Consider the following 27,891-nt stretch of genomic DNA (forward strand, 5'->3'; position numbering starts at 1 on the left):
CTACGTAAAGTTCTCCGTCTATTTCCACGATACTCACCGCGGGTAACCGCAGATGCGACGCGTCAAAGTCCCGCTCTCAAGTCTCAAATCTGTAATGTAAGCGTGTAAATACGCCGTCGTCCTCGCAGAAGGAATAACTGGCGCGAGTGTGTGCGTCGTCGAGTGGTGGCAAATGCATGGCGGCAAAGTAATTCGAAATGAAGGGCCTCAAACGAACCAACGTGTTCTCCGCCCTTAACGCGACAAAGAAGAAAAAAAAGAGGGAATCACTCTCCCGATGTGTAATTTAATTTCAAAGTGCGCACCCGCTACGTGCGAGATGTAATTAGAGACAGTGCTAACTACTCGAGTCCTCGAGATAATTAGTTGCGTTAAATCGCTTTCTACGACGAAGAACGGAAAAGGAGAATTTCGGGATTTATATTAGATCTTTATCTTCGCTATATTTGATTCTGTGTTCACTTGCGAGACAAATAAAATATCGTAAGACGCTGCATAATGGCAACGAAGAGCATCAAGATATCGTTATGTCGCAATAAAAGATTTTAAATCTATTTGCTTTTATTTGAGCAAATAACTTGTAACTATTGTGTAAAATGTCCTAAGCTGCTCGTATTTTTCTTTTTTTATAGATTCTTGTACTAATTTATTTACGAATGTTAATTATTATAATTTTTAGTCTTGATCATCGATATTATTATTATAATCAATGTCATTTTTAATATATTTTCTATTAATATTACGTTAAAATTATTAAACGTCATTTACTATGATCTACCTATTTATATAATTGTATATGTATATTGTTAAGACAGAGAAAGAGTACGTCAATGTCCAGCAATTATTGCTCACATAAAGTTGGACCAATTTTGAATAACTCGAGATGTGTCTATATATTCGTCACAATTGTTAAAAATGTACAATTATTTTTAATGCATTAATTTACTTCTAAGTTATTGTTAATATTTTAATTTTATTTTATCATATAAAAGACTTAGAAATGCTAAATTATTAGTTATTATTATTAGTTCTAGAACACAATCAAGAATCAATGTTTAGACACAGTAAACAGGTTTTGAGTTATTCATAATCGGAGCAATTTTATGCAGGCATTTATGAACACCACTGCATAAATATAAATAATGAAAAAATGCACTTACAGGTTAGAATATTGTTTTGCTTGATGCGAAACTATTGCTGTTTACTCCATCCGCTGCAGATTCCACCTTGAATTGTTCTGCATCAGCTCCCATCGACGAATTAATGAATACTTGAACCAAATTTTAGTCACATACATTCTCAAACAAAAGTCAACCTGTGCCTGCACTACTTTACTTATTTGAAAATCACACGGATTTATTTTGCAAATTTTCGACGCCGCGGTATACGAAATATAACCAAAAGATAAAATGCTTTTTGTGCCGCAATGAATCTACAGATATAATTGTAGTCGATACTGTAAACACATTTTGAGCGAACGAAAAAAGTGACGATTGTGTTGGAAATACCAACAACATCTTAACCGTTTCACCTGCTTTACGTGATGAAAAGTATACATTTCACATTCATAGTGTATCAATCTTCCGTATCGTCGTTAATCGCGAACATCCGCGGTAAGTAATACGTTCCGGTAGTTATTATTCACTTTAATCGACTTTTTCGACAAAGATTCGCAAACACTACGTACTTTTAATAAATTAATTAGCGATTAATCACGGAGCGTTACACATTCCGCGTAAAACGATGAGTCATGGTAAAAACTGTCATGGAGGCCAAAAGTAGAAAGTTTTAGGCTTATCTCCATTATTTTATTTAGGCTAGTTCTATGTACATAATGGCGCATTTGCAGTGGCGCAAATTATAGAGATTTAAGATTCAGCATCGATAATCGATAAAGATATCCCTACGCGCGCCACACACCGGTCACTATGATAACTGTGTCAACCCTGCGCCACACAGTGGTGCTAAACTACAAACGCGAATTATACGCCATGACACTTTTTATCACAATTGCAGTTATGAGAGACGCAGAATATACATCTCGCGATTAATTCCGTATTTCAACCGTTAAAAGCATTACAAGTACATGTATTTGTCGGGAGTGCCGCTTAAAGTAACGGGCGATTACCGAAACGTATTATTTACCTCGGATATTCGCGAATAACGATGCTTCGTTGTTTGTCGCACTGTTGTTGAAACCGGCGATAGAGACGCCCAAAAACCGTTATGTTCACTCAAAAAGATTGAAGCGCGATGTACTTTTCGTTACATGTAGTATGTTGAAATTGAGCTCGTCGAAACTAAATCAGGTAATTCAGTTATGTGCGCGTACTTAACGACCAGACATAGTGGTTACATTCCGTTATTCGCTAACAATACTGAAAATTTATAGTATATGTAACATAAATTTAAGATTTTTCAGTACTGACAGTGAATAACGGAACGCAGCCAGTGTGATCACCAGACAGACAATTGTCCGTTTCGCTTGCTCTGAATGCACGTACAGTGCCGAATGTGTGAGGTAATAATAACCAGATGACATAAAGTGCGTTTTATCTCGTTTTATTATTTACGTTTTATGTATCGCGACCGATAAATTCGTGACGTGAATTCGTGTATTTTTTGCGTAAGTAAAATGTGCGGGATAACTTTTGTTCCGTAATGTGTGATGAGTGATGTTCAGTGTAACTGAGTGATTCCTGATATTCATCGATTCTTTCATCAAGCTGACGCAAAACGGTATAAGACAGGATCTGTGGATGCAAGCAGGTGGAGCAGACTGCAATATCCTAGCTTGTGAGTAGTAACTCACTTACAATTATTTGTTTACTATTTAAATATGTATATAATTTTGTGATAATATACAATTATGATTATGTATTTATTAACTATTTATGTAAAATATGTTTAAAACTAAAATATTTGATCGTTTCCTTAGGTGCAGCTGAGGCGTACTTAGCTAGGATACAACGAATGGTGAGTGAATTCATTACACTTGATTACAAAACATTGATATTCTTCACTTTTTATTTTTCAATATTTATCAAGTAACTTCTAAGATCTACGCTGGAATAATCATATTCTTGTCTGCGTTTTATAATTTTATATATAAATAATATAAATGTTCTTTTCTACATATGTATATATTTTTCAATATAGTTTATATTTGAAAAATATTTTATAATTTTTCCAAATATCTAGAATTTATAATTTAAGAATCATAAATTGGGTATATAATTTCTATAAATTTTATTATTAATTCTGCAAATTGTATTATTAAAAGAAAGAAAGAAAGTAATTTTATATAACGATAAAATCTAGATATTTGTAAAAAATTGCAATATTTTGGAAATGTAAACTATATATATATATATAAACATAAATGTAAAAAAAGAGCATTTTATAGAAATGCAAATTATAAAAAACTGAATTTGAGAAACTATAATTTTGAGGATATATTAAGAATACAATATTCAATATATGCTTATTTAATATTTTTGCAAAAAAGCAAATTGTTAAAATATGATTTTAAATGTACAATTTGTTGCATTTAACGATGAAAATCATAGTTGTTGATACAATTGCTTTTATAGGAACTAATATAATCGATTCGCTTATATAGTACATGTTTTACGGGACTATTTAAGTCGAGAATTATAAAATTTGAAGATTCTTTAAAAATATGACACAATTTGCAAAAAGAATCCTACGAATAATGTATCAATACTTTTTTAGCCAGTCTGCTTCTTGAATAGTATTTAATTATTCAATTATTTTCCAAATATTACAAACACTTTTGCATGCATTTATGAACAAAAATTTAATTGTTACGTCCCAATTCTCGGTGCTTCACGGTGGTCCATTTCCCATCGTTCATCATCTGTCGCTTGTTTGGAAAATATCACAGTTTCGTATAAAGTATCTTGATCGGTCTGGCGCATGACCGATCGACGATGGGTCATCCAATACTATGCGGTGAACTTTTTGTATCCCGGGCTGTTTATGACTTGCTGGACGAGACCCGTTCATCGTCCGTCTCATAAGCAGCGGAGACTTTATGGGTTCTCGGCGTAATATTACGCTTCTGGGTGGCTTGCCTTTTCGACAAGTTCCTCATTTTTAAAGTGTCGCTTGCGCACTCTTGCATTTTTCTATTAAATCATTCTATAATCGTAAATGTTATCAAAAAACTTATTTCGAAAATAAGACGTATTGTAAGATGGAGCGAGATTGAATCGGCAGGGGAGATGTCTTGCAAAACAAAAAATAATTTTAGATTAAAAATTATTATTACACTAACTTGATAGCAATTTGTTAGTTTTGATTATTACTAAATTATCATTGTTGACTGATTAATTTTCTTGATTTGTAGTCTGAAATATTTTTATCTGAAATATTAATTACTTTTAAAAAGTTTTTAAAAATTCAACAAATTAAGAAGTACAAAAATAGATAAGCTTAATATTTAACTTTCTATTTCTTACGTCAAGTACATGCGCGATATGTAGTATTATGAGAGTAGCTTTTCATGGAAATGACAGAATTGTGCCAGCAAGAAAGGTGTCGAAGCAAATAAGTGTAATAGTAATATGAAACATGCTCAATCGCTAATTATAACTGATCGGTGATCGAGTTCGTGATTCTACGGACATTAATGAAATCGAGCACTGTGACATTTTTTTGTGAATGCGCGCGTAAGTGTAATATGCACAAGGATATATCCTCTCCCTCTCTCAAGTATTACAAATAACAGATCATCGCAAATAGAAAATATCTATGACTTTCCTCGCCTATTATTCTCAAGGATTATTGTATAACTTAAATTATAATTTTAAATACATATCAGACGCGTAGATTTTTTGCGTCATTTTTACTTTAGGAATATTTCTCTTAATGTTTTCAACTTTTTTTAAAAATAAATTTATTCAGATGCTATTATTTTTCGTGGAATTAATCTTTTTTACTTATCTTTGTGATAAACTTTTAAGAAATTAAAAATAAAACTTATTCGAAAAAATTGGATAAGAAATAGGGGAAAAATTTGAGAAAAAATAATTCACTGTTTATTTTTCTTTTAAATTTCTTGATACAGCAATAATCCTTCGGGACTTGTATTTGAACCTTAAATTTCCATTAATTAAGAAGAAAAATGTACTTCAAGAGTTAGAGGAGAATATTTGATATATTTAACTGTTTTTGTTTAAGAATAATTTGTTTCTTTTTTCTTTCTTTTGAATAATAAATAAATAGAAAAGAGCCCGCTATCGTTTGATAATGATTCGATTGCAAATTGCTCTCGAAACGAGTCATCATTAATCCCGTTTGATACCGTAAATCGCATTCGTTTCGCTCTCAAGAATTCTCGTCAGTAACAATGAAGAAATAGTCATCGTGACCGCGCGTAACACACGCCGCACAGTCCGGCATGCGCGCATAATAGCGACAAACACACATTCGGCAGTTCGGCTAGTCTACTCATGAGTAAACAACATACATAAAACTAGACAGCGGTCCGCGACGAATCATATAAAGCTTGACATCTCCATCGCAAAGCGCGACGGAAACGAGAAACGGGCCCCGCCGGAGTCACGCCCATCGCGACCTATTGTCTGTCGGGCACGTCGTTCCGCCGAGATTTATCGTTTGGGGTCTTCTCTCTTGTCATTATCCACGCTCGATTCGTGACGATTATCGAACTCTTCTCACTATTCTACGTCTATCCCTCCCACAGAATTTGTTTTTGCCGCAGTTATTTGAGCAAAACCGTCCGTCGGTTGCAAATATACACGTCATATTGACGCTATAAGTCACATTTCGATCTTACATTTTGCTAAAATAATCACACAACTGCGAACAATTACATTAATATTTAATCATAATTCTAAAAAATGCTCTGAAAATGTTTTTAAAAAATGAAAGACAATTAAAACAATTGCTCACTCAAGTATAAATTGATTCTTGATAAATAATAAGTATTATATTTTAAGATAACAAAATGGAAAGTTACGTGAATTAATTGTCAGTTTTTCTATATTTATGAAAAAGGATGAATCATTTTTATATTAAATAAAAAAAAAAGAAAAATAATACTGTAATACGAAAGTTTTTTATAAAGGATATACAAAATACAGGAAACAGTTGAATAATGGACGACATATTTGTCCGTGATAGTCATTCGTCGAGCGAGCGAGATTTATCGTCCGAATAAGAGCGTCTCGTTATTCCGTACGCCAAATTCGTCGGGGGCTTGTGCCCGGATCATCGGATCATACTCGTCGTCAATTTTGTTTTCAACGTAGCGGCCGTTAGCGCCGTTTCAGCTGTAGCGATTCGCAAACGGCTGTCGGCGTGAACGCCAGTGTTATTAGCATGTCGAACGATATTGCGAGGAACGAGAACGTCGATCCGGCAGGCGTACGCGCCATTAATCCGCTAGCCAAATTACAAGCCACGCTGATGTTCAATGGTGCGAGTGCGATTTCCGCGCTGTGTTACTTTTCGCGCGCATACGTTGGGTGCGGTTTTGGATCAACAAATTTCTGAAGAATCTGGATGAAAATTTGTTTTTCTTTTTCAAGATCAATAGTATATTTAATGTTTTTTTGCACTTTTTTGGGGGGTATCACGCAACTTACTTTTCGGCTAACTTTGTTAGTTGTTGAAGTAAAGAATATAAAGTAAACTTCTTCTGTAACATTTACAATATATGTTATTTTCAATAAAAGAGAACGATACAAGTTTTAATTTGAAAAAAAAATCGCAGAATTTACAAAGATTTGGCTTTATTCAAAATCTAGCTATTTTATTTTATTGTTACATTTATATACTGACATTTATGAAAGAAACTAAATCTAAAACTTTGTCCAAATGATTGAGATAGTATTTTATAAAAAAAAAACATTTACTACTGATATATCGCTGTTACACTAATGTCACTACTTTGTGCAACGATTTATGTGCAACCATTAAAGCTCAAAATACCAACACTTAATTAAACGCTTGGTTTAATAATTTTTCTCAACATTAAAGAAATTTGTCATACTTGGAGCATTATGGGCTACTAATTATGTAATAATCAATACATGGAATACCTTATGGAAAATTTTAATTACGGATTATGATCAAAGCTTCGAAAATACGTTCGTCCGCGTAATCCAGAACGGCCGAGGAAGATATCAAAAGCGGCTTTCGCACGCGATTCCGCGAGAACGCGGAGATATGCGAAGAGTAGGATTGTGTTGTGCTCACACTCATATCCACACACACGTGTACACACACAAACACACATCTGTTATCCGAGTGTGCAGGCGAACAAGGAGCGAGCGCGACGAAGTCGCCTGTGAGGGAAAGTGAGATGAAATATGCGAGGGTGCAGAAAGCGGGGTGAAGTACGGGGAGGAAGTTGCGCGCAGAGGTGGCTCGCGTGGGTGGCGGTGGTGGCGGCGGTGGTGAGGTAGTCATGACGACCGCAGCGACCAATCATCCGGAAGTAACGCAGCGCGAGATAACTCTGCATCCAATCAGGTTTAAAGCGGGGACGGGGCTGGCCATCCCCCGCAGAAAATCACCCCCGTAGCAAAATTTCCACCGTACGAGGGTAGATATACAAGACGACAGACGGCTTTCTCCCTCTCTGTCTTCCTTCCACTTTCTCATTTTTCCTCTCTCGCGATCGCACTTTGCACAGTGCTCGAAGCCAGGGTGACGGCGGGACGATGGCGGTTGTTATCCCTTCTCTCGATTTTTTTTCGTCTTTTAATTCATAACCTTCGACCGCCGGTGATAACCTGCAGGTCGCTGATAAGAGAGCCGCGATGTCTAGGGAGAGAATGTCTGGGGTGGAGAAGCGCGGCGGTGGCTGATGAGCTCCGTGAAACTCGAAGATCGAATTCTATATAGGAAGAAAAAGGCCAAGCAGAGAGAGCTTTCGGCTCTACGGGTATCTAATTTTCGGTATCTCGTTCCTTGTGCGATTGCTTGATCTTTCTCCCCTGTCCACGTGTTTTTCTTTGCGTATTTTTCTTTGTCGTGGATTAGGTTTAGAGAAACAATTTCTTTAAAAAAATTATGTAATTTTTTGGACATATTAATTAATATTTTACATGTTTATTAGATATTACTATTATCTAGTATTGTATGACAAAGTTTTATATAAAAATGACTTCTGTGATAACTAATATAAATTAATTAATGCAAAAATAAATATAATACTTGTTTAATGGAAAAAAATTCAGATTAAGAACAGATATGATATAACGTAAAAATTATAAAAAGAATTAAAAGCATTATATGATAGTTTTAGAATTCAATTCACTGAAATTTTTACATATATCTAAAAAAGTAGAATCTTGTGTTACATAATTGATTTTTACGACAATTTTGTTCCAATATGAAACACGTTTTTATACAACAACAAATATTAAAATTGCATTGTTCCATTTTTCCAAGAATCTTATTAATCAAATATTAATTTATTTTCTATTGCATTTTATAGTTTACATTATTTTTCGTCAACAATAGATATTTTCCATAATGCATTCAAGAAACGCACGTGCAAACGTGGTTCGCGTATCCATTTTTTCAAGGTACTTTGTAGAGAAAAAAAGTAGTTTACACGTAAACGCGTTGGCTTGTATACATCGAAAATGCGTTTATGGTCTGGCAGCGGGCCGATAAGAAGCCCCATAAAACGAACGGTGCCCCATAAGTGTTCGCCGCGTAACTCTGACGCCTCCTTCAGCACCGTCGGTCGTCTGGGCTATATCTCGCATTTGTCACGTTTATCGGTTTCGCGCCGTGTACTTCGCACGGTTTCACCGTGACACAGTTCGACGCATGACAAACCCCTCCGCTTTCCACTACGTTATAGGATAAAAAGGATAATATTTTCAAAGTGAAAGCTATTTAATTCTTATCCAAATACCCGTTACCACAAAATCTCGTATTATCGCAAAGTCGCCAGTAAGTTAAGCGAGATACGAAAACATTTTTTAATGGTCCTGTTTCTACAAACATATCACAATTATCAGATTTCAGGGGGAAAAAATAGATATTTATATTAGTATAAAAATACGATTATATAAAAAGAAAAAAAGCTTTGGTTTTGGTTTAAAAAAAAACATTTGGTTTAAAATTGAAAATAATAAAAGAAAAAAGAATTAAATGGATTTAAAAAAACCAAATGCTTTTTAAATCCATTTAATTCTTTATTTTTTTATTATTTTCTATTTTACTTAATTAAAATGATAACACATACAATAATATCGTTTTGATGTTATATAGTTTATTTATAGTGATTTTTACTGAAACATTTTTCTATATAATCATAAACAATGAAAAATATCGCAAAAATCGAAATATCACCGTACATTCAGATGTCGAATGGGAAAAATAATAATGGATAATTTAAGAATATCCGCTAGATATGTACGCTGTATGGGCTGCGCTGCGTCGCATCGCTTCTCTCGCGGAAAATTCTCTCCGAACAGCTCTCGCTCAGCAAATCTCGCACGAGATCGAATTGCTAATTCGCTTCGCGTTTTCTTGATTACGATACAGGCTCAGGGGAGCGGAAGGAAATGAAGAAAGAAAAAAATTTTCTCATCGCTCGCTCTGCGCCATGGCATGCCCACCTCCGTGCGGCGGGATGGATGGATGAATCGTTATCGAGTCGCACCCCCGTTTTACAAACGGGGCAGGCCTCACCCCGCCCGCAAAATCTCTCAACCGAACGTGCATATTTCCATTTGACACGCCTCGCCGAACACCTGATTTTATTAAAAACTCCCGTAACCCGATTTTTTCCGCACGTTCCCATGAGGAGTGTAAAATGTTTCTTTCGTACTCGCGAATCACTTTTCCACAAAGTGAACGTGAGCATTTTCGATACTCTGGAGATACAAACCGAACCGTAAGAAAATGATTTTTCTCAATGCCTAAAGGACTTAACCTTAAGGATTCTTATACTAAAGTTAAGAATTCTTATCCTAAAGTTAAGGACTCTTATACTCTCAACAAGTGTTAAATTAATGAAATAGGAATTTAAAAAAAAGAAGAGTGCTAAAATTCATGAAATTGTGTTTTTCAAGATGAAAAGCAAAAATCTGCTACCACAGTGAAAACTTTGCTAATTACGTTGCTTGCTTCACGGTTTGTTACGTACCGGTGCATTTGGCCCCTCGTTTCAAAATTCAATCCGCGATGTCTTGACGTACGAGTATTCTCGAGATGCCGAAAATCTGGAATGTACAGCAGGAAGAGGCGGAAGGAAAGGCGACATACGAATAAGACGGGCCGTGCGACAAAAGAGGGAGCGAGAAAGTCGGCATGGTAAACGAGGTCGAGTGTTGGCAGCGTATAATTTCGATGACAAGCAAAGGGGTGGTTATCTCTCGTTGCTTCTCACCCTCTCGCCACGGACTGCGAGTGGTGAGCCACCCCCACGTGATTGTATTAATTCAAGCCGCCCCTCCATCCCGGCTTCCCATTTACACCTCACTCTCCCTTCTGTTCTGCCTCTTCCTCGCATCTCGTTCTGTCCCTCCCGTCCCGCTGTCGACGTCACCCCTCCAGAAGCACAACTTCCGGGGACAAACGAAGCGTGTCGGCGTCGCGTATAATGAAGCGCGCTCGTTCGTTTCCTCAGCAGCGCCGTTTTCTTGTTGTACGTTTTCGTGTCCCGCGCAAAGATGCCCGTCTCGACGCCTAAATCCAAAGTCGTAGTCAACAATCCCGTAAATCCGCAAATCACAGATAACCGATAATAATTGTGCGAAAAGTTAAGAATTAAGAATCTGAAGAAATTAAGAAAAATGTTGCAATTTGTGTAGAGTGAATAATTAGCGCTGATTAAGTTCTGGCGTAGGATTTAATTAGTGTTATCATGTTGCAAGAAAATTAATTATGCTTATAGAATTATAATTAATTGTATCTGATCAAAGTATAAGAGCATAAAAGTATGAAAAGTACAAAAAAAAAATAGAATTTTTCATGCTCACCGATATTTGTGAAAAAGAAACGATGCATGAGGTTCGTTTATCATTAAACGAGCGAGGACAGGCAGTTGACAGGGCACGTGACATCCATTGTCATTGGTGCAATATGCGTTATCTCGTCGGTGAGAGTGGATACCGTTCCGCAGAATAGAATATAGCCGGTGCACGCGCGAAAGGGTGATCGTCGGCGCGAAGTGTTCGAAAAGGCGGGAGTGGATGATCGTCGCTCATGAAAGATCGAAGTGGAAGAGGAGGTAGGTAGGTAGGAAAGGGGCACCAAGCCGTTTAGCGATATTTCACGGGGTTCTCGTCGCTCGTAAGGGTTTCCAGCGGCGCACGGTATTACCGGAGGCAGTCTTGCAGACTCGAGATAAGGGAAGCCCGGTTCTCCGTTTCCGACGGCGAGAAGCGGCGAGAAGCGGCGAGAAACGGCGGCAAGCTAAGGCGTTCGCTCTTCTCCTCAACCTTACACCGCACACGAGAGAGTAGAAGATCCTGGCGGAAGGAAAGCCACGAGCAAACCCCTTCTGGTTGCTACGCAGTATCCTTTGCCCTCCCCCCCCCTCTCTCTCTATCCTTCCCCCCCGTGCCGCCATGAACTCGGTTAATATCTGCTTATCCTGTCTTACCATCCGTCTCCTTCGACCGTTTCGCTTCCTACGCGGCTTTCTTCTACTCGTCATGTTAGTTTCAGCGAAGTCTCATAGACTTGCCGACGTCGCTATGCCGCAGTAAATTCATGAACATACACGTTCTCGAAGAAACTATAGTTAGCTATTTGCTTGCGTGCAATAAAGAACTAAACATTCATTAATGAATAAAAAAATCTTATTATGTTGTAACAGAAAGATTATTATTCTGTCTCACAATACTCAAAAGACTCTGACGCTCGAAACACTGTGCTCTCTCGAAATATTCTAGACACTATGCTTTCTCAATGCTGAGAACACATTGTACATTCGTTCTCAATCATTCGTCCTTATATTCTCTATCATACATTCTCAAATTCCAACCCACACATTCTCGTTATTTTTCAAAACTTTAATCGCACACCACACTCGCTTTCATACGCCGCACTCGCTCAAAACAGTCATACAGCACAAAACAATGCATTAAAAGTTTCGACATTCTCTTTCCCGCTCTCTCGCTCATTCTCTCACTCTTGTTCATTCTCTCATTCACTTATACTTTGCAATCCTACATTTATGAACCTTTATTCTCTGTTTATAATAACAGAATTAATAATTTATTTATTTTTTATAGAAAATTGTTTTTTCTTTCTTTCGAGCAGAACGAGAAAACTTGAAATGAGGCGTTCAATAGAAACTCTGTCTCTCGGTTTAGCAATTAGCAGCTGTTTAAGTGCACGTGCGCTCATGCGGTTGGTTAATCTCCGCAACTCTGCGCGGGGACGGCTTCCTTTCGTTTCAATTAGAAAGAAAAATCCCTCGGTCGGTCGGTCGTTACTTACTTATGAAAGAGACACGCACGTGTTCGTCCAATTTCGCTTCGGTACTTTCATTGCTTTTGTATATATTCCAACAGGTGTAACAGTTCATACGAATATGTACGCAGAATATTTCAAAATTGTCAAATAATATTTGAAATGTATGTTTTTTAACGAGTTTAAGTTTTTTTGGTATTTTTGGCAATTTTTCTGATAAAAATATCAAAACGATTATTGGTAATTTTTAGAAAATTTATGACATTAATTCCAACAAAATGAATAAAATATTTGTTATTCAACGTAAATATTATTATTTTTGTTGTAAATTTTAGTAAATTGCCAGAAAATATTTCAAAAGTATACTCTGAACTAGTATATTGTTTGAAATTCCGAAATTTATTCATAAATCAAAGATTCTTTATAATTCTTCGGTAATTTTGTGTATACATAAGCCCTGTATTAAAAAGACATTCACAGTTTGGATATAATATTACGTGCGTATATAACTTACAGTGTAAAATTAATCGATGCAATTTTAGTCATAAACCTCGAAGGAATTTTGTTGTCGAGAGAGTTACGAATTTTTTCGGTTCACAATTCGCATGTCACGGACGTGGCGTCCTTGGCGCCTCATCGATATAATTATTAAACGGGACGTTTTCGCGAGGGCTAGCGAGGTAAGCATGACGAGGGAAGCCGACGACGGGTTCGATGAAGTCTCACACCACAGCCGGTGTATCCTCCGGTAATGAACGCAGCCACCTTGAACTGGCAAACGGATGAGCGGCCAGGCAGAGGCAGTCTGTAAGGGCGAATCTGAGAGAGAAAGAGAGGACGGCCCCCGAAGAACGACGCGGAATACGGCAGGTTAGGATGTGAGGGGAGGCGGGGAAGCGGCGGTGGCCACTAAAAGGGGTTGTGTCCTCTCTCTATGTGATGAAAGCACCCTTCCGTGTCCCGCTATATAGAGGCTCTCTCTTCTCGCCGTCGTCGCAGCCGCCTCTGCTTTGGTTCCTTTTCCTATAGATAAAGAGAGAATGTGTATGTTCTCGTTCTCTCTCTTCCTTTTCCACTCCCCCTCCCCCCCTTTCTCTCTCTCTCTCTCTCTCGTTTGCGCAACGTCGTCCCCCTGGCCTTCGCGTGCACCCACACGATTGTGCATTTGCCATGTCGATACGTGTCTGCCAGTTTCCACGTGTGTCTCTCTCTCTGTCTCTCTCGATCATCGTATCCCCCACGTGTGTGCGTGATAAGCCCAGCAGCAGCCATTGACGCCTCGGTGATCTGACGCGATTATACGTCGCGCGCGTTGCTCTCCTCTCGCCGTGTTCCCTCTTTTCTGTCTCCTTTTTTCCCGCTCTCCTCGCTTTTTGTCCCTCACGAGCTTCACGCCTTTTTCGCGGTTTTTCCAGCCGCCACACCGTCGCCGTCGCCGCAGCTGCCGTGATTAGGCTGAATCGCGCGTAAACGATGGCGGCTTTAGAGCCGCGCCCGAAGACAAAAGTGGAAAACGCTACGAGGCGCGCCGGTGGTATTTTCATCGAGTTACGGACTGCGAACAGAGACTAGATTAAGGTAACACCACTGTCGCTGCAGCTTTAGTCCCTGAAAAAGAAATAAAAAATTAGTTTGTTGTTCTCCGCACTGAAATAATAATGAATATATTCGACCGCATTTATAATCTAAATTACAAATGAGCTTGAAAACATTATTTTATCCCTCACGAGCTTCAGCTATTTTAGCCTTGAAATCTTGAAATTGATTTTAGATTATTTATAAACAAGCACAAAGCGAATAAATTATGAAAAATACATGTTACAATTTATCCAAGCTCTTTTTAAATTTGATTATAAATTTTTTATTTATTAGAAGATTATATAATTATAAAATATTAATATTATAATCACTAAATGTATTAAGAATTATAATAATGATACCCGTATCTGAAATACTGCACGATTAAAACGAGATTAGTTGTCACGGCGCATATTGCTGCGACAAAAGCAATGGAAAACATAGTGACACCCAGGATTAGTCTCCATTTAAACTTTCCGAAATTCTCGTGATGCACCAGAATGTATAAAGTAACCGGGATTAATGTAGCCAAAGTAGATATGCATACAGCGCCGACCAAACCGGTGAACAAATCGAGCTTTGGAATCGCCGCTGCTAGAATGCCTGCAAAATACGTGTGTGTGTATATGAGTCTCGCGCTTTAATTTAGAAAATTTTTATTCACAGAGTAATAATGGCATGACACTATATCGATTAGCGTAATTAGAGCAAATTAAAGCGGTAACGCAGCAAGCATCGTCGTTAGTAACTCTGGCGTGTCTGACCGAATAAGACTTCGACAAGATTGAACATCTATATCAAATTCCAGTGGATTCCTGAACTTTAGTAATATCTGGGTCCGAAGCGGACTGTAATCAGATGTGGATTGATCGATTTCGTGAAGTTGGTCGTTTAGGGACAAAAGGGGATTCAATCTGCCGTGGTTTATCGAACTCGGTTGAGTTTACCTTGAAAATACGAGAGAACGGAACGGGCGCGGAAGAGGTTTAAAAAGAAATTGTCGTTTACACGTGATGAAGGTGATGCCAAAACGAATGATCAGATCCCAGAAAAACGGTGTCCCTTTCCAAGCGCCGCGCTCGACTGCTGGTACGGCGTACTGGTCTTTTAGAATCGTAATGGGCATAAAACATTGCAATCCGTACGTGAAGTATATTGATAGCGCTTGCATTACCAATGCTGTAATCGTCGGTCTAAATATTTTCAAACATAAAATGTTTATTAATACATAGAACATTTTGAAAGAACAAAAAGATTTAAATTTACAGCCACAGTTTTTTGATTTATAGTTTTGATAATCAATATTTCAATTTTTTTCAATTTTAATGTAAAATATATATTGGGTTCTGTGGTTAAATGTAAATTTTATCAAAATAAAGTTTGCTTAAATTGTACACAAACAGTTATGCAACATAGTATAAATTACATATAACAAAAATTTATCGCGTATTTGCTAATAAAGTTTTTGTAATAAATGAAATTTTATTACGCGTCATGCTCTTCATGATTACGAATAAAATTGCCGAGCGCATCCTGTCCCCATTTTAAATAACCAATAGCTCCAACGAAAATGTGTATTACAACCAAAAATGCCATGCCCCAATTCAATATCCCACAGAATTTAACGTAATTCCAAGGTTTTTTCATGCTATGTTCTATCGCCAATATCTAAAAAATGCAAGCATATTGTATTTAAAGTCACGATTATCTGATTTATTGTTAAAATTAAACTTAATGAATTTATTATAATTGCATAGAGTTGCGACAGATTTTAGTGGCAGAAAACTAAGAAATCAATGTTAATTACTAAAAATGAAAGACTCACCACTCCCGGTGAACACATACTAAAGAAAACCAAGCCAATAAATTTCGGATACATGGCTACGTTCGGTTCGACCATCATCCATGTGTCGCCAATACCGTCTTTTAAAGCATAAACAATTCCAATGATTGCAGCAGAGATAAGCAAAATGTTTCCGACAATAGAAATCGGCGCGATGTCCGAAAGGTTCCTTGCCATGTTCATTATAAAAAGTAGAGGAAATAATATGAGAGCGTAGTAGCTCTGACCGATGACTTTTTCACTATCTATGCATTCTTGAATTACACCGGCAACGAACACGACGTAAACCGAACCTATGCCAATGTAGCATGCTAACATTATGCCATCAACGATGAGTCTGCAAACAAATAAAAATTTAATTTTTTGTTTCTATAGTTTTTCGTATATTTAACATAAATTTTTTTACTTAATATATATTAATTTTACTTTTTTATCTACTTATTTTACTTATTACATAAAATATCAAGTTAATGTTGCATATACATTTTGTTATGCCAAAAGCGTGAAATATTCAGCGTGAAATAACGCGATTATTGAAATTACGAACGTTGCAGCGCGCGCAGACAGCCACGGTTTTCGCACATCCGTAGTTAAAGTAGCGACTACCACTTTGTCATATACTAAAGTGGGTTTCTTCAAACGAGTGCACATTAGATGATGGATTCTAACGAGCAACTGAAGAGATCCGGTTATCAGCAATCCCATAAGCGCTGTGCCAATAATTCCGATAAAGAGTCCGACGCAAGCAAACGCGTTCGGCATAGCGAAAAGACCTGTTCCGGCCGCGCTTTTTATCAAATTCGCTAAAGAACCGAAGTCTCTGGAAAGGCGAAAAAGAAGTAAATTATGTTATAATTTCATAGTTTGCTAGCATAAATTACGAATAAAATAATTTAAATAAATACGTAGTTAAAGTAACAAAAATATGAGTAAATAGATGGTTGAAATAGAAAAAAATTAATCAATTATATTATGCGAGCTTTTTCAAAAGTTTGATGTTAGCAAAAATTAGAATTAGATAAATGGCTTTAAAAGACGTACGACACCGGTTTGTAAGTGACACGATGCGAATGGGGATCATAAACTTCATCGTCAGTGGATTCACTCGGTTGTCCTTCTGCCTTTTGTTCACTCCTAAAATTAAAATTAAAGATTAAAATTAAAAATTATTACATTAAAATTAATTTAAGTACACGGAGCAAAATTTTATATCAAAAATTATGTACGGTAAAAACTATGTACGGTAGTAGCTGCGGACCATGAAGGAATTATAAAAATTTTTACCATGTTCTTCACATATAAAACATAGTAAAAATTTTTGGTTTGTGGCTTCATGGCTCGCGGTTAATGCCGTACATAGTAATTTTTGATATAAAATTTTCTCCGTGTATTTGTAACATAATTAACATAGCATGAATTGTGTTGTTAAACATTTTAAATTACGTTTATAGTTTTTGTATTTTTAGCTATAGTTGATTACAAATTTATGTTTACGTTAAATATCTTTACTGCAAATTTATATTTTAAATTTGTTGACGCGCTTGCTTGTCAGAGCTTGTATTTCTAATTATTTTTTTCTAAATTTTCTAACCATATCAACAAAAATTAAGTATTCAACGCCATTAAATTGCACTTAATTTAAATTAATAGCAATCCGATAGCTATTTCAAAACATTCTAAATTTGTCTTGACTGAATAAATGGGCACAATATAAGTCACAATACGCTTTGAAGAAAGTAAATTTCCGAGGATTTACTTACATCTCAATCTGTCAATCCGCGCGAAAGCAGACTGTTTTCTACAAAAACACGATCGCTTTCAATGCATGAATCCGCTTGATTGCGCGTCAATCGTTCCGATCGAATTGCGACGCATTCCAAGGAAAGGGATGCTCCGCATTCGTCGCGATCTTCCTCGAACACGTGGGCTTGTGACGATCGTCGGTTCTCACGGTTGATTACGGCCGATTAGTCGACATTAGCATGGATTTCTCGCACAACCAATTTTCACGGGAGAAGTGCGCGGGAGAACGCGAGCGTAGATAGATGTACCCGGCCGCGGTCGGTGGCAGTATTGTGATCCTCTCGCTCGGCTGGACCGAGCTGACCGACTTAGTGCGCGCGAACGCGAGCTCAGTTACGGTGCTTTTCCCGAGGGATTTAACGCCCCGCGGATCCGTACGGATTGGATAAAGGGGATCATAGGTGACGTCCGTCGTTCGTGAGCTTTAACCGTGAACCTCGCGGTTAAGGCCAACGACAAACCGCTTTCTTTTCTTCACCCCTGTGAAACGAAACTCCTTGTGTCAGCAGCGCTCCGGCAGATCCTCCTTTAGATAGTTTCTTCGTCGATGTCTTCGGGTTGATCTCTCGTGGGGATGTATGTAAGACGGGATTCGTCGGACGAGTTGACGTGCAGATTGTGGGAAGTTTCTGTGCGAGATGCAGCTCAATTAATCCTTGATGCACGTATTTTATCTCACATTTCTTGTAATACGAGATGTATTACGTCAAGAATAATTCTATTTGTTTCCTATTTATAATTCATGACATTATATTTAATGTCTGAAATTTCTGTTGATAAAAATTATACGTTAATAGATCGCCGACACGTTTTGCGAGGGGTGGGGTACGTTACGAAAGGTAAAGACGTAGAAAGCGACGATAATATCGGGGACGTCCCGCGGTTCTCGACTGTGACTAAATCCGCGGTGCCCATGCAGTGTTTACACTCGAGATGATGCCTCCTAATGCTAATACGTCGGCCGGGCGCGACGCGAAACGCGGCGTAGCCCCCGGGTCTCCCGGTTTCTTAATGCTCAATCGCAATCCAATGAAAAGTGTATGAATGGCAAGCGATTATCAAGTCGAGCGGGCGCCCTCAATGTGTCCGTCGAGGCGTCCGCGGTAACCCCGCTGCGTTAACCGACGTCGAAGCCGAGCCAAATGGTACGAATCGCCTCTTCTATCTCCCTCCCGAACCCTCCCAGCCCTTTTTCCTTCTTTCGTCATTCTGATTCTTCTCTCTCTCTCTTTTTTTTTTTTTTCATCCGCTCGACAGACCGGTTGGCGGCTCCCGTAAGCTCCCGTGAAACAAATTTGGAAACGCAGCGCAGCACGTGGCTGGATATCGCTGGGCGCATTCGTTGTTATTAATCGAGTCAAAGGGCAACTGCCGTGGTAATTAGCTGCAGTGCGCGTACAATAAACGGCGGCCGCTGTATAATGTTAATAGAGAAAGGGTCGCGGAGAACGACATCAAGAGTGGGCAAGTGCTTTTTATCGCGCATCCCTCGGATATGTAATTTTTTTATATTTAGTACGTATTAAATATAGAAACAATGGAAACCATTATAATAATAGATGTGACAATGCAATATTTCCCAATAATAAAATTACTCAGTTCGAAATATTACAATATAATACTTTGTAGCCATGGAAATCGCGCATCGCGCGCGGACGATATCGCATTATTTCGTTAATTATAATTGTTCGATTATAATTTCATCGGCAGTGGAACGTTGCCGGGGGCAACGGGGATTCCTCCCTTGTATTGGCAATTAGCCGCCAATGGTTTTCCATGGAATATCGATAATCGCGCGTACCACTAACGACTGCGATTTCCAGCGGTAAAAGAGATATCGGCAGAGGAGGAGGCACAATTGGACAGATCTAACGTGTCTGACGCGCTTTTTCCGCATCGCTGCCGACGGCGAGCGCGATGCGCAAAAGCCTTTTTGCCGGCCGAAAATGCGACGTTATTTATCGGGAAATCGTTCGATATGCCGCCGGTACGGAACACACGGCAAAGCGTTTTATGCGGCGGGCAGCTCGCGGGCTCGTTGCGCGTTCGAAAAATCATTCGAGGATCTTGCCGCTGACGTTTTTGCATTTTGCTCAGCCCCGCAGGGGTGACGTGTGTGCATCGGCCGCGAAGAGAGTAACCTGGGCTGCCTGCTGCTGCCTGCCGCAACTGCCGATGCTGTTCCACCGACCGATTTTGTTTGCCGACACGCTCGCGTTCGCGCGCGCTGCGCTTACGTTCGTTGCGCACTGAAGGATCGTTTTTCGGAGTCACTGATTCGCATCGTATTCTGTGCCCAGCCGAGAACCTGAATTCTTCCCGTGGGGGGTGCCTCGAGATTCTGCACGTGCCGCAACGAGATAACACTGTTCGATCGAAAACGCGCCGCTGACCGATGCTGGCAATTCTCTGACAAAATATTCGCGACAGAATAGTTTGATATTATTAACACTTGATATTATTTATTTCAAAATTAGAAGCAATATGTGCATGATAAATAAATAGCTTTCGAATTAAAACGTCAGAAGAAATAGACAAAAGGTCTTTTTTTGTGAATTACTTTCAAATAAGAATTTTTCATATAATAAAAAAATTATGAAAGCTCAAAGTTTAAAAATTATTGAGAACAATTGCTGATATTTTTCGATAATGAAATTATTAGAGCGCAGTATAGACTTGCAAAATATGCCAGAAATTTTATTATTGACTTAATATAAATCGTCAGTTTAAAACATAGAAGTGCTTTGTGATGTAGATATGTTTTTTTTGACAATTTAATTTTTCTTAAGCAAAATTATTAACACGAATTTTTCATTTATCTCTTCGTTTATGTTGACATAAGTTAGAGAGCCTATATTTATCAAAGAATCCTTTTTTTCTTCATTCTTTGCGCTGAATTAGCAGTAAGCAACCTTGTTAGTTCAAATATGATTTCTAAGAATATGCAGAAATAAAATTACCAAAGCAAGATCAGTGCAAAATTTAACGCAGAGAACTAAATAGATCGTGTCAGATGTTTCGGTTGATTTTTCGAGCATAAGCCGTTTTAGAATTGAACCAGTCGGGGACACCCATCGCGCTCATATTCCGGAATAATTTAATGACTACACACTCCGACTCCGGCTTTGCTTGCCTGTCTACCTTGTCGCCGCAGGCCGTGCTGGTTAAACGCTTCACAATTAAACCGCTCAATCCTCGGAATATCGATGAGTATGGGAAAGCTCTAGCGATGATTTTGTCGTCAAACTCTTTAATATGTTTAAAATGAGCCGCGGTGACGATATGCCCATTGCGATCTCATTAGACACGCTCGACTTTTTCGCGTAATAAAGTTCTGCTAATGTGCTGCTGAGCGTTTCGATGATGACGTATACTTTGGTGTCTGGTGCAAAAAATTGTGGAAATATAGAGAAAGAAACGATAAGGCAGTTAAAAGCTCTGATTGTAGTTGAGATAAGGATATTGGAACGAAAAAGTGCCAGGCCTACTAAAAATGATAAAGATACTAATTATGATTCAAATAATTACATATTGTTTCTTAACATATTATCGACTTAGAACAAAATTTTCAGAAAATTGGAATATACGAACTTCTATTTTAAATTTTTTTATACAAATTTTTAAACTAAATGATAGAAGCTAGATCGCGTCATCCTTATACAGATACAAGTTCTTTTTCGCGAAATTGCACTCGAACGCGGTGCGTTTTCACGCGGCGTTGACGCATGTTTTTGGGCACGCGAGGCGTTTTAGGAGAACGCGTGATTTTAAGCGCTGATGTGCACACGCGTGTGGAAAAACGAAAAAAATAGTGAGAAGCGAAAAGGGAACGGAAGTTGGCACTGTGCGCGCAACAGCCCGGGAGGGGCGGGGGCGGTCCATCGGGCGGCGGAACCACAAGAGTGTGAAAATGTTTTGCAATTTCGAAATCAGGCGTGCTTGCTGGTTTGCGCTAAAGCGCGTTACCGGAAACCGCCAACCGGTGGGCTGCGGACGGCACCGGCATCCGCCGCAAAAGCGGATTGCGGTTCTGCCGGGTAACACGCATTAAAAACGCCCGACGCACACGCGCGAGCTCGAATGCATGGTGCACCCTTTCTGGCCGTTTTTTCTCTCTTCATCTCGCAACAGAATAAATCTGTCCGTCTATTGATGTCTCTCTCATCCGCGCTTCTCTCTCTCTTTCTCTTTCTCTCGTTCTGGATACACTGTCGCATCGTTCACCTTTTTCCCTCTTTCGGACTGTTTTACCCACGCACGCGGTCCGGTCGCTCTCGCGTTCGCGCACGATCTACTGGAAAAAAAACAATACGGATTAACGCTCCCGCGTAATCGCATTGTAGAAAACGCTCGGTTTCGCATTAAACTTGGCGAAGGTGTTGTCTGTTGCGCGTTGCAACGTCGCAATGAGAGTTAGTATGCGCATTGATATTTATAATTGCAAGCTGTAATTTTGTGAGGAAGTATCACGCTTTAAAAGCATGAGCAACTTGAGAACTATATTTTATTTTTACATTAAGCATCGATGGAGAATTATCCCTACCATCTTTTTTAGAGATATGTAGTTGGAACTATTGAATACTACTTTATTCAGATTGTATCATAAATAGATTTTAGTAACTGTATTGTTTCTAATATTGTAGAAAGCGAAATATCTTATATTGAATTTGAAATTAACGAACTTCCAACAGCTTTTTCATAGATCATCAAGTCATTATATTTTCAAGAAATTTCCAAAAGTTTTTGTATATAGAATTTATATAAACGTTTTCGAATTTTTCAGCGCTTTGTCGAAAAGATAACAGTTATTAATTAGCGCTTGCTTTATAATATTTATCTCAATTTAATGTCCGATTCAACGTCTTACTTTGTAGTCTCCATGTTTTACTTCGATACAGAACAGGTTTGCAGAGTTGTAATGGCAGGCAAAAATGCGTTTCGTTTAATATCCCGTGCGAGACAAGGGTCGGCGATAAGAATAGCTGAGAGAGCTCTTTTTTCTTCCTGGGCATATATATACGCAGATACTCGCGAAGCGAGCCGTAACGAAGGTCTCGAAAGAGTTGTCGGCGAGTTCAAAGTATCATCCCTCCGCGCGAGATCGTCGTCAAAGGGACGCGCGCGTGTCTGCTCCCCCCGTTTGCGATTTTCACTCGGCTGCTTGTCGTCGCTGTCTCGTACATATTTTCGTACATAGTTTCCACCCTTCGACCAGTTAATAATACATATTTTTACACAGTTTCTCTACCGATTTTTTTTTTTTTAATCATCTTACTCAATGTCACTTTTATGAGAAATTAAAAAAAATGTTCCCAGGAATTTAAGGACATAAGATTCAATTATTTAAATTAAAAAAGAAACAAAAAATATTAATCACACTACGGCTTAAGTTGATTAAAATTAATAAAATTGACATACTTATACGCAACAATATAATTAACGTTAATTAAGCATAGTATCTGTTATTCGAAATGCTCATATCATATATTTGAGGCACACTCACAATGACGTTTCTATGTGGTCTCATGAGCCGTTTCCATGTTCCTCAAACGCCGGAACCGAGTGAAAGATATCGCGAGAGAAATCGCGCAGCGAAATAAAAAAAGAAAACAGAAGAAAAAGAAGCAGTGCGCCTTCGAAGCGGGGTGTCTCGCGCGTGTTTCCGCGATAGCGCGACGGGGGGTGCGCGGTCCACGACGGGGGCGCCGTTTTTGGAGCCTGTAATTTGAAATCTTCTCAGGGAAGGTAGCCGGGGCCCGCTACGCGCGTTGCACAGAGGGCCCGCGTGAGGAAAGAAACAGAAAGAGAGAGAGAGGGGATGACGAGGAAGCAAAAGAACTATAATCGAGGCACCCCTCTCGCGTGGCCGCAGAGCGCCTCCCTTCATATTCTAGCGCGACAATGCAGCAAACTCCCGAGAAATTCACCCTGCAATCACCGGCGAAGTCAAACGTTCTCAGGAAGCAACAATAGCGGGGGGCGTTGTCGCCACGCCGGCACGACAATGAGGTCATTACAAAACGCGGGACACCGCGATTTCTCGCAAGGTAGCGCCAACGTACATCCCTTGTCAAGAGTAAGCACTTAACGCGTCTCGTCACTCCGTTTCGACAGCTTTCGTCGCAATTTCGGAAGACGCTTTAGCACACATCCTATAAATTCATCGCACGTCGAATAAGTGAAAGTCAAAAAGAGATAAATTGTTAAAACGCAATTTGCTTTAACTTTTTAACGCCGGTATGATTTTATGATATATTTTGTTTTTGATTCTAACAAAACTAAAAATAGACTTAATAAGATGAAATTATATTAAATTCCAACGTCTATATATATTTAATATCTTTTTTAATGATACAAATGTTAATTATGCAGATTATTAGGTGTTCATAATTTGCATATTTTACTTTTGACCATGTTTAATTTAATTTTCGTCTTTTACACTAATTTGAGAAAAAAAGTAGACTCAACTTGAACTAAACTTGAAGTGATAAAATCGAGAAGTTCTAAAAGATATGTATAATTTTTGTCCTAAGATCTAAGTGAATCTTGTATTTGTCGCGATTGCAGAAAAAATTGTGACGTTAAGAAGTTAATATGTAGGAAGAAAACAACGTAACAGAGCTTAATAAATTTTACCGGGTCGGCGATTTATTTTCGGCGAATACCAGGAAGAGCGCGCGAATCGATTGCGGCAATAAATACACGCAGCGGCGATAGTCATGTAGTAAAGCTCGTTATCGCATTATCTCGGGCACTGGAGGCCCCACGGGGCGGAAGGGGGATAGGACCTATTCTATGGGGAACTCGCATTTCACGCGGGGGTCCCGCCGTCCGATCGGCTCCATTATGCCATGCGGAGCGTATCGCTCCGTGTATCTACGTGCTTCGCTCTGCACGGACGGCGCCGATAACATTGACGTTGCGATAATTTTGTAATATCGTCCAGCGTATATACGTATTTATATATGTACATACATCGTGTGAGGGCCAGACGCGAGCAGGATGCTTGATAGAACCTTATCGGATTTTGAAAATCGCAGTAAACTAAAAAAAAAATACATTAATAGGTAGGGAACATTCCATCTTCTAATTACAATCATAAAGTACAATACAAACGATTAAATATGTTATTTTTGGCTCTAATTATAGCAGATAAGATTACATAGATACGGAATGTATTAGAGTCAAGCTAAATTCACTACTTTTTTTTCATAGAACTGTGCACAGATGTTTCTCAACAATAAATTTCCGTGTTGCATAGGACTGAAACTTTCACGGTTTTTTTTTCCTCATAATAAAATAATGTATTTTAATTATCAATAATGTAATTTAGAAAACATTTATCTTAAAATTCATCTCTGTATTGACTACTTTTTTCTCTTCTAAAAAGACAAATTATCACAATTTCTGAATCGTACGATCACTTTGTTGACATATCGAAGTACACGGCAGAGAGATCAAACTGCAATTCTGCAGAATGTGCGATCACGTAGATCGAAAAGTACAGCGAGGAGGAAAAGTGGCCGAATTCAAAACGATGGATACCGTGCGACACGATTCATTCGATGGCGACAATCCGATAAGGCAGCTTTTAAAGTCTTTTAAAAAGCAATACATCGCACCGCTGTCGACGCGACGAAGGGCGAAACAGAGAGGGAGCTCTCAATAAATGTCCTGCCAGATCCTACCCGCACGTGACTCTCTTATCCGGCAATCTTAAATACTTGGCTGCGCGTGTCGATCATCCCGATCATCGCATTAACTCTCACAAATGATTCTGCTTGAGACTCATATCTTATGCTGCGATCTTCGTGCTATGATGAAACATTCGCTATTCACAGTTTCGAGTTTTTTCTTACAAATATCACTACAAAGCCAAGATATCTTGTTTTTCATTTAATTCTGAATAAGTTTATCTTTACAAAATTTTAAGTTGAAACTTAGCTTCCAAGATATTTAATGTTAAAACAATATAGAAGAATCTTTGAAATAAGCATGACTCAGTTGGCAAATTTAAAAGTGCACATATACGCGATCGCATAGCATTATTCTTCACCGACCACGATATTTGTGAGCACGCCACATGACGAAACGAGAAAAGTCTTCGAAAATAGCATAGCGTAAAACTGCGGTGGGCAACGAGAGTTTTGCAAGATCTCTGGGGAGTACAGCGCCGTGTTACAGACAGGCTACGCGAATGCCCGTGTTATGGGGTTGTCAAAGCACCGACAGGATGACATCTCTATTATCACGTACCGACCATAAAGCAGGACGGGCGCGAGATAGAGGAAACAAGAGTAGGAGAGGGAATACAAGAGCGAGGCAGTGGGTTGAACGAGGAGAAACGAGAGATTCCACAGAGAAACGCGTGCCACCGAGATAACGGATCTCCCCGATGATAATCCTCCTTGTACCGTGTAGGAGCACATATGGCCGAACCCTATGACTGTTAAATAGAGCTCTGCACTCGCAGTTGTTAAGGTTTTGTCTCGAATGTTACACAAATATGTCATCGAACTGATATCAATCTGTTATTAGCTTATTTTAACAAATAAAAAATCACAATTTTTCTACTTTCTATGAAATAAAACCAGGACCACTTAAGATAAAAATAATTAAATTAACAGTCACAATTAATATAGAACTGAATTTTAATAATCGCATAAAATCTTGAGAACTGTCCAATTTTGTATTTACTCAAGTAATGATATAACATATTAATAATACATACAAAGACCTTTTTCATGCCTCTTTTATACATTTTAATATTTTATGTGAATATTTTTGATTACAAAAAAGTTTATTTAAATTTGATTAGCAAGTTCTTATATCAAATTATCTTTTTATCTCTATTCTTTTACTTATTATTAAAAACCACATTTCAATGAGCTAACGTATACGTCGCATACTGAAAACGAAATTCTGAAAATCACAGTTAGAATGGGAACAGGCCAAATTCGTTCGTTTAGGTTCTCGAATGGTATGAATGGAAGCCACTCGAGAGGGGTCGAATGAGAAGCTTGAAAGCTCGCCGCCGCGGCTTCCGGTCAGCCAGCACATAATTTCGTTACTTTGCGCGAAATTGGATTAAGGGGTTCGTTAAGAGCGTATTAGAGCACGTTAACGCGTCGCACGATGACCCCGAACCTTGAATTACATTGTACCGTTCGGTGAAATTTCAATGGGCTAGCATCAGCCACCCCGCTGTGTATTCCGGATACGCTGCGCGTTTTTCTGCGTTTTCCTACTTTTCGATAGCCGTCCACTTATTCACCATCGCGTGTCCATCTGTTTTTTTTCTTCTTTTTTTTGTAGCAGTTGAGTTTAATTTGAACAAGAAATTATTATGTGATGAAAAGCTCTAAATAATTTACGTTTTTTTATTATGAAAGATATTAAAAATTTTTTTTAACTCTGAAATCTGTTTTATATTGAATTTTTTAATATCATAATTTTGAAATGAGAAAAAATAACATTTATAATATGATTTCTGAATATATATTATTAATTGCACTATTTTTTAATCATATATTATGCTAATATATATATGCAAATTTTGTCTTTTATTTTTTGATAGAAAAAAATTGATTACATTTTAAGTAGTCGTGTCCAATTTCAGCTATATATATTGATATCTTGATAGAATATTAGATTATTGCTCGATTAATCTCCTAGCGAAGACGATTATTCCGCCAATGCACTGAATCTTCGTCTTCGGAATACCCTTCCGATTTCGATCGTCATGTTACAATGTCGCAGCACGCGGTCGTCGTCAATGAGGAGGGAGTTGCATTGTGAAGAGAGAAAATGTATGTATACCGGTTACAGTAACTAGACTTGTCGTACGCAACACCACGCGCGGAAGAAAATGCCGGTGGCTGTTCATTGTGCGTCGTTCGTTCAAATCGTTTATCGCGGACCGGATTGTCGCCGCGGGAGGCTGGACGGAGATGCTAGATAAATGCTGGGCCGCGGGTAAGGTCTCTTAATTATAAAGCTCACCGGCGATAATTGTCGTGTAGTTGGACCAACATTGTGACGGCATGTTTTCCCGCCACGCCCACCTCGCTGTTCGTCGCAGCGGGCGAGCTTGTTCTGTGTTTACGTCCGTGGGATTTGGAGCCTCACCTCTTCTCCTCTTCATATCCTCCGCTGCACCGAGACCCCGTGCGGTCGGATATCGCGAAGTAATCTTCCTGCTAGATCTCGAGATTTGCGTGAGAATGCGG

General features: G+C 38.6%; 3 protein-coding genes across 10 annotated transcripts in view; 1 reads left to right on the plus strand and 2 right to left on the minus strand.

Moving 5' to 3' along the window:
• Nucleotides 1–1,764, minus strand: part of LOC105676114 (paired box protein Pax-6-like) — an 84,540-nt gene extending 82,776 nt beyond the window's left edge. For 2 of the 4 annotated variants that reach the window (XR_010890304.1, XM_067355411.1), the window contains exon 1: nucleotides 1,161–1,761. The gene's annotated coding sequence lies outside the window, so the exon portion shown is untranslated. Of the gene's footprint in view, nucleotides 1–1,160 lie in introns of all 4 variants that reach the window. The other 2 variants (XM_067355413.1, XM_067355414.1) reach the window with 2 other exon arrangements.
• Nucleotides 1,765–1,981: 217 nt separating this feature from the next.
• sd (TEA domain transcription factor 1 homolog scalloped) overlaps nucleotides 1,982–27,891 on the plus strand; it is a 198,314-nt gene continuing 172,404 nt past the window's right edge. The window contains exons 1-3 of one of the 5 annotated variants that reach the window (XM_012373732.2): nucleotides 1,982–2,309; nucleotides 2,414–2,796; nucleotides 2,939–2,976. The gene's annotated coding sequence lies outside the window, so the exon portion shown is untranslated. The remainder of the gene's footprint in view (nucleotides 2,310–2,413; nucleotides 2,797–2,938; nucleotides 2,977–27,891) is intronic. The other 4 variants (XM_012373730.2, XM_012373731.2, XM_067355416.1 and 1 more) reach the window with 4 other exon arrangements.
• Nucleotides 11,804–27,823, minus strand: LOC105676109 (proton-coupled amino acid transporter-like protein CG1139). The gene is made up of 9 exons (XM_067355418.1): nucleotides 27,665–27,823; nucleotides 17,620–18,291; nucleotides 16,901–16,993; nucleotides 16,407–16,679; nucleotides 15,842–16,196; nucleotides 15,506–15,684; nucleotides 15,025–15,209; nucleotides 14,379–14,619; nucleotides 11,804–14,046 (listed from the first exon to the last, which is right to left on the minus strand). Coding segments are annotated over exons 2-9 (1,335 nt in total). The 5' UTR covers nucleotides 17,622–18,291; nucleotides 27,665–27,823; the 3' UTR covers nucleotides 11,804–14,039.

The sequence above is a fragment of the Linepithema humile genome, chromosome 5 (genome assembly GCF_040581485.1).
Source record: "Linepithema humile isolate Giens D197 chromosome 5, Lhum_UNIL_v1.0, whole genome shotgun sequence".
NCBI lineage: Eukaryota > Metazoa > Arthropoda > Insecta > Hymenoptera > Formicidae > Linepithema > Linepithema humile.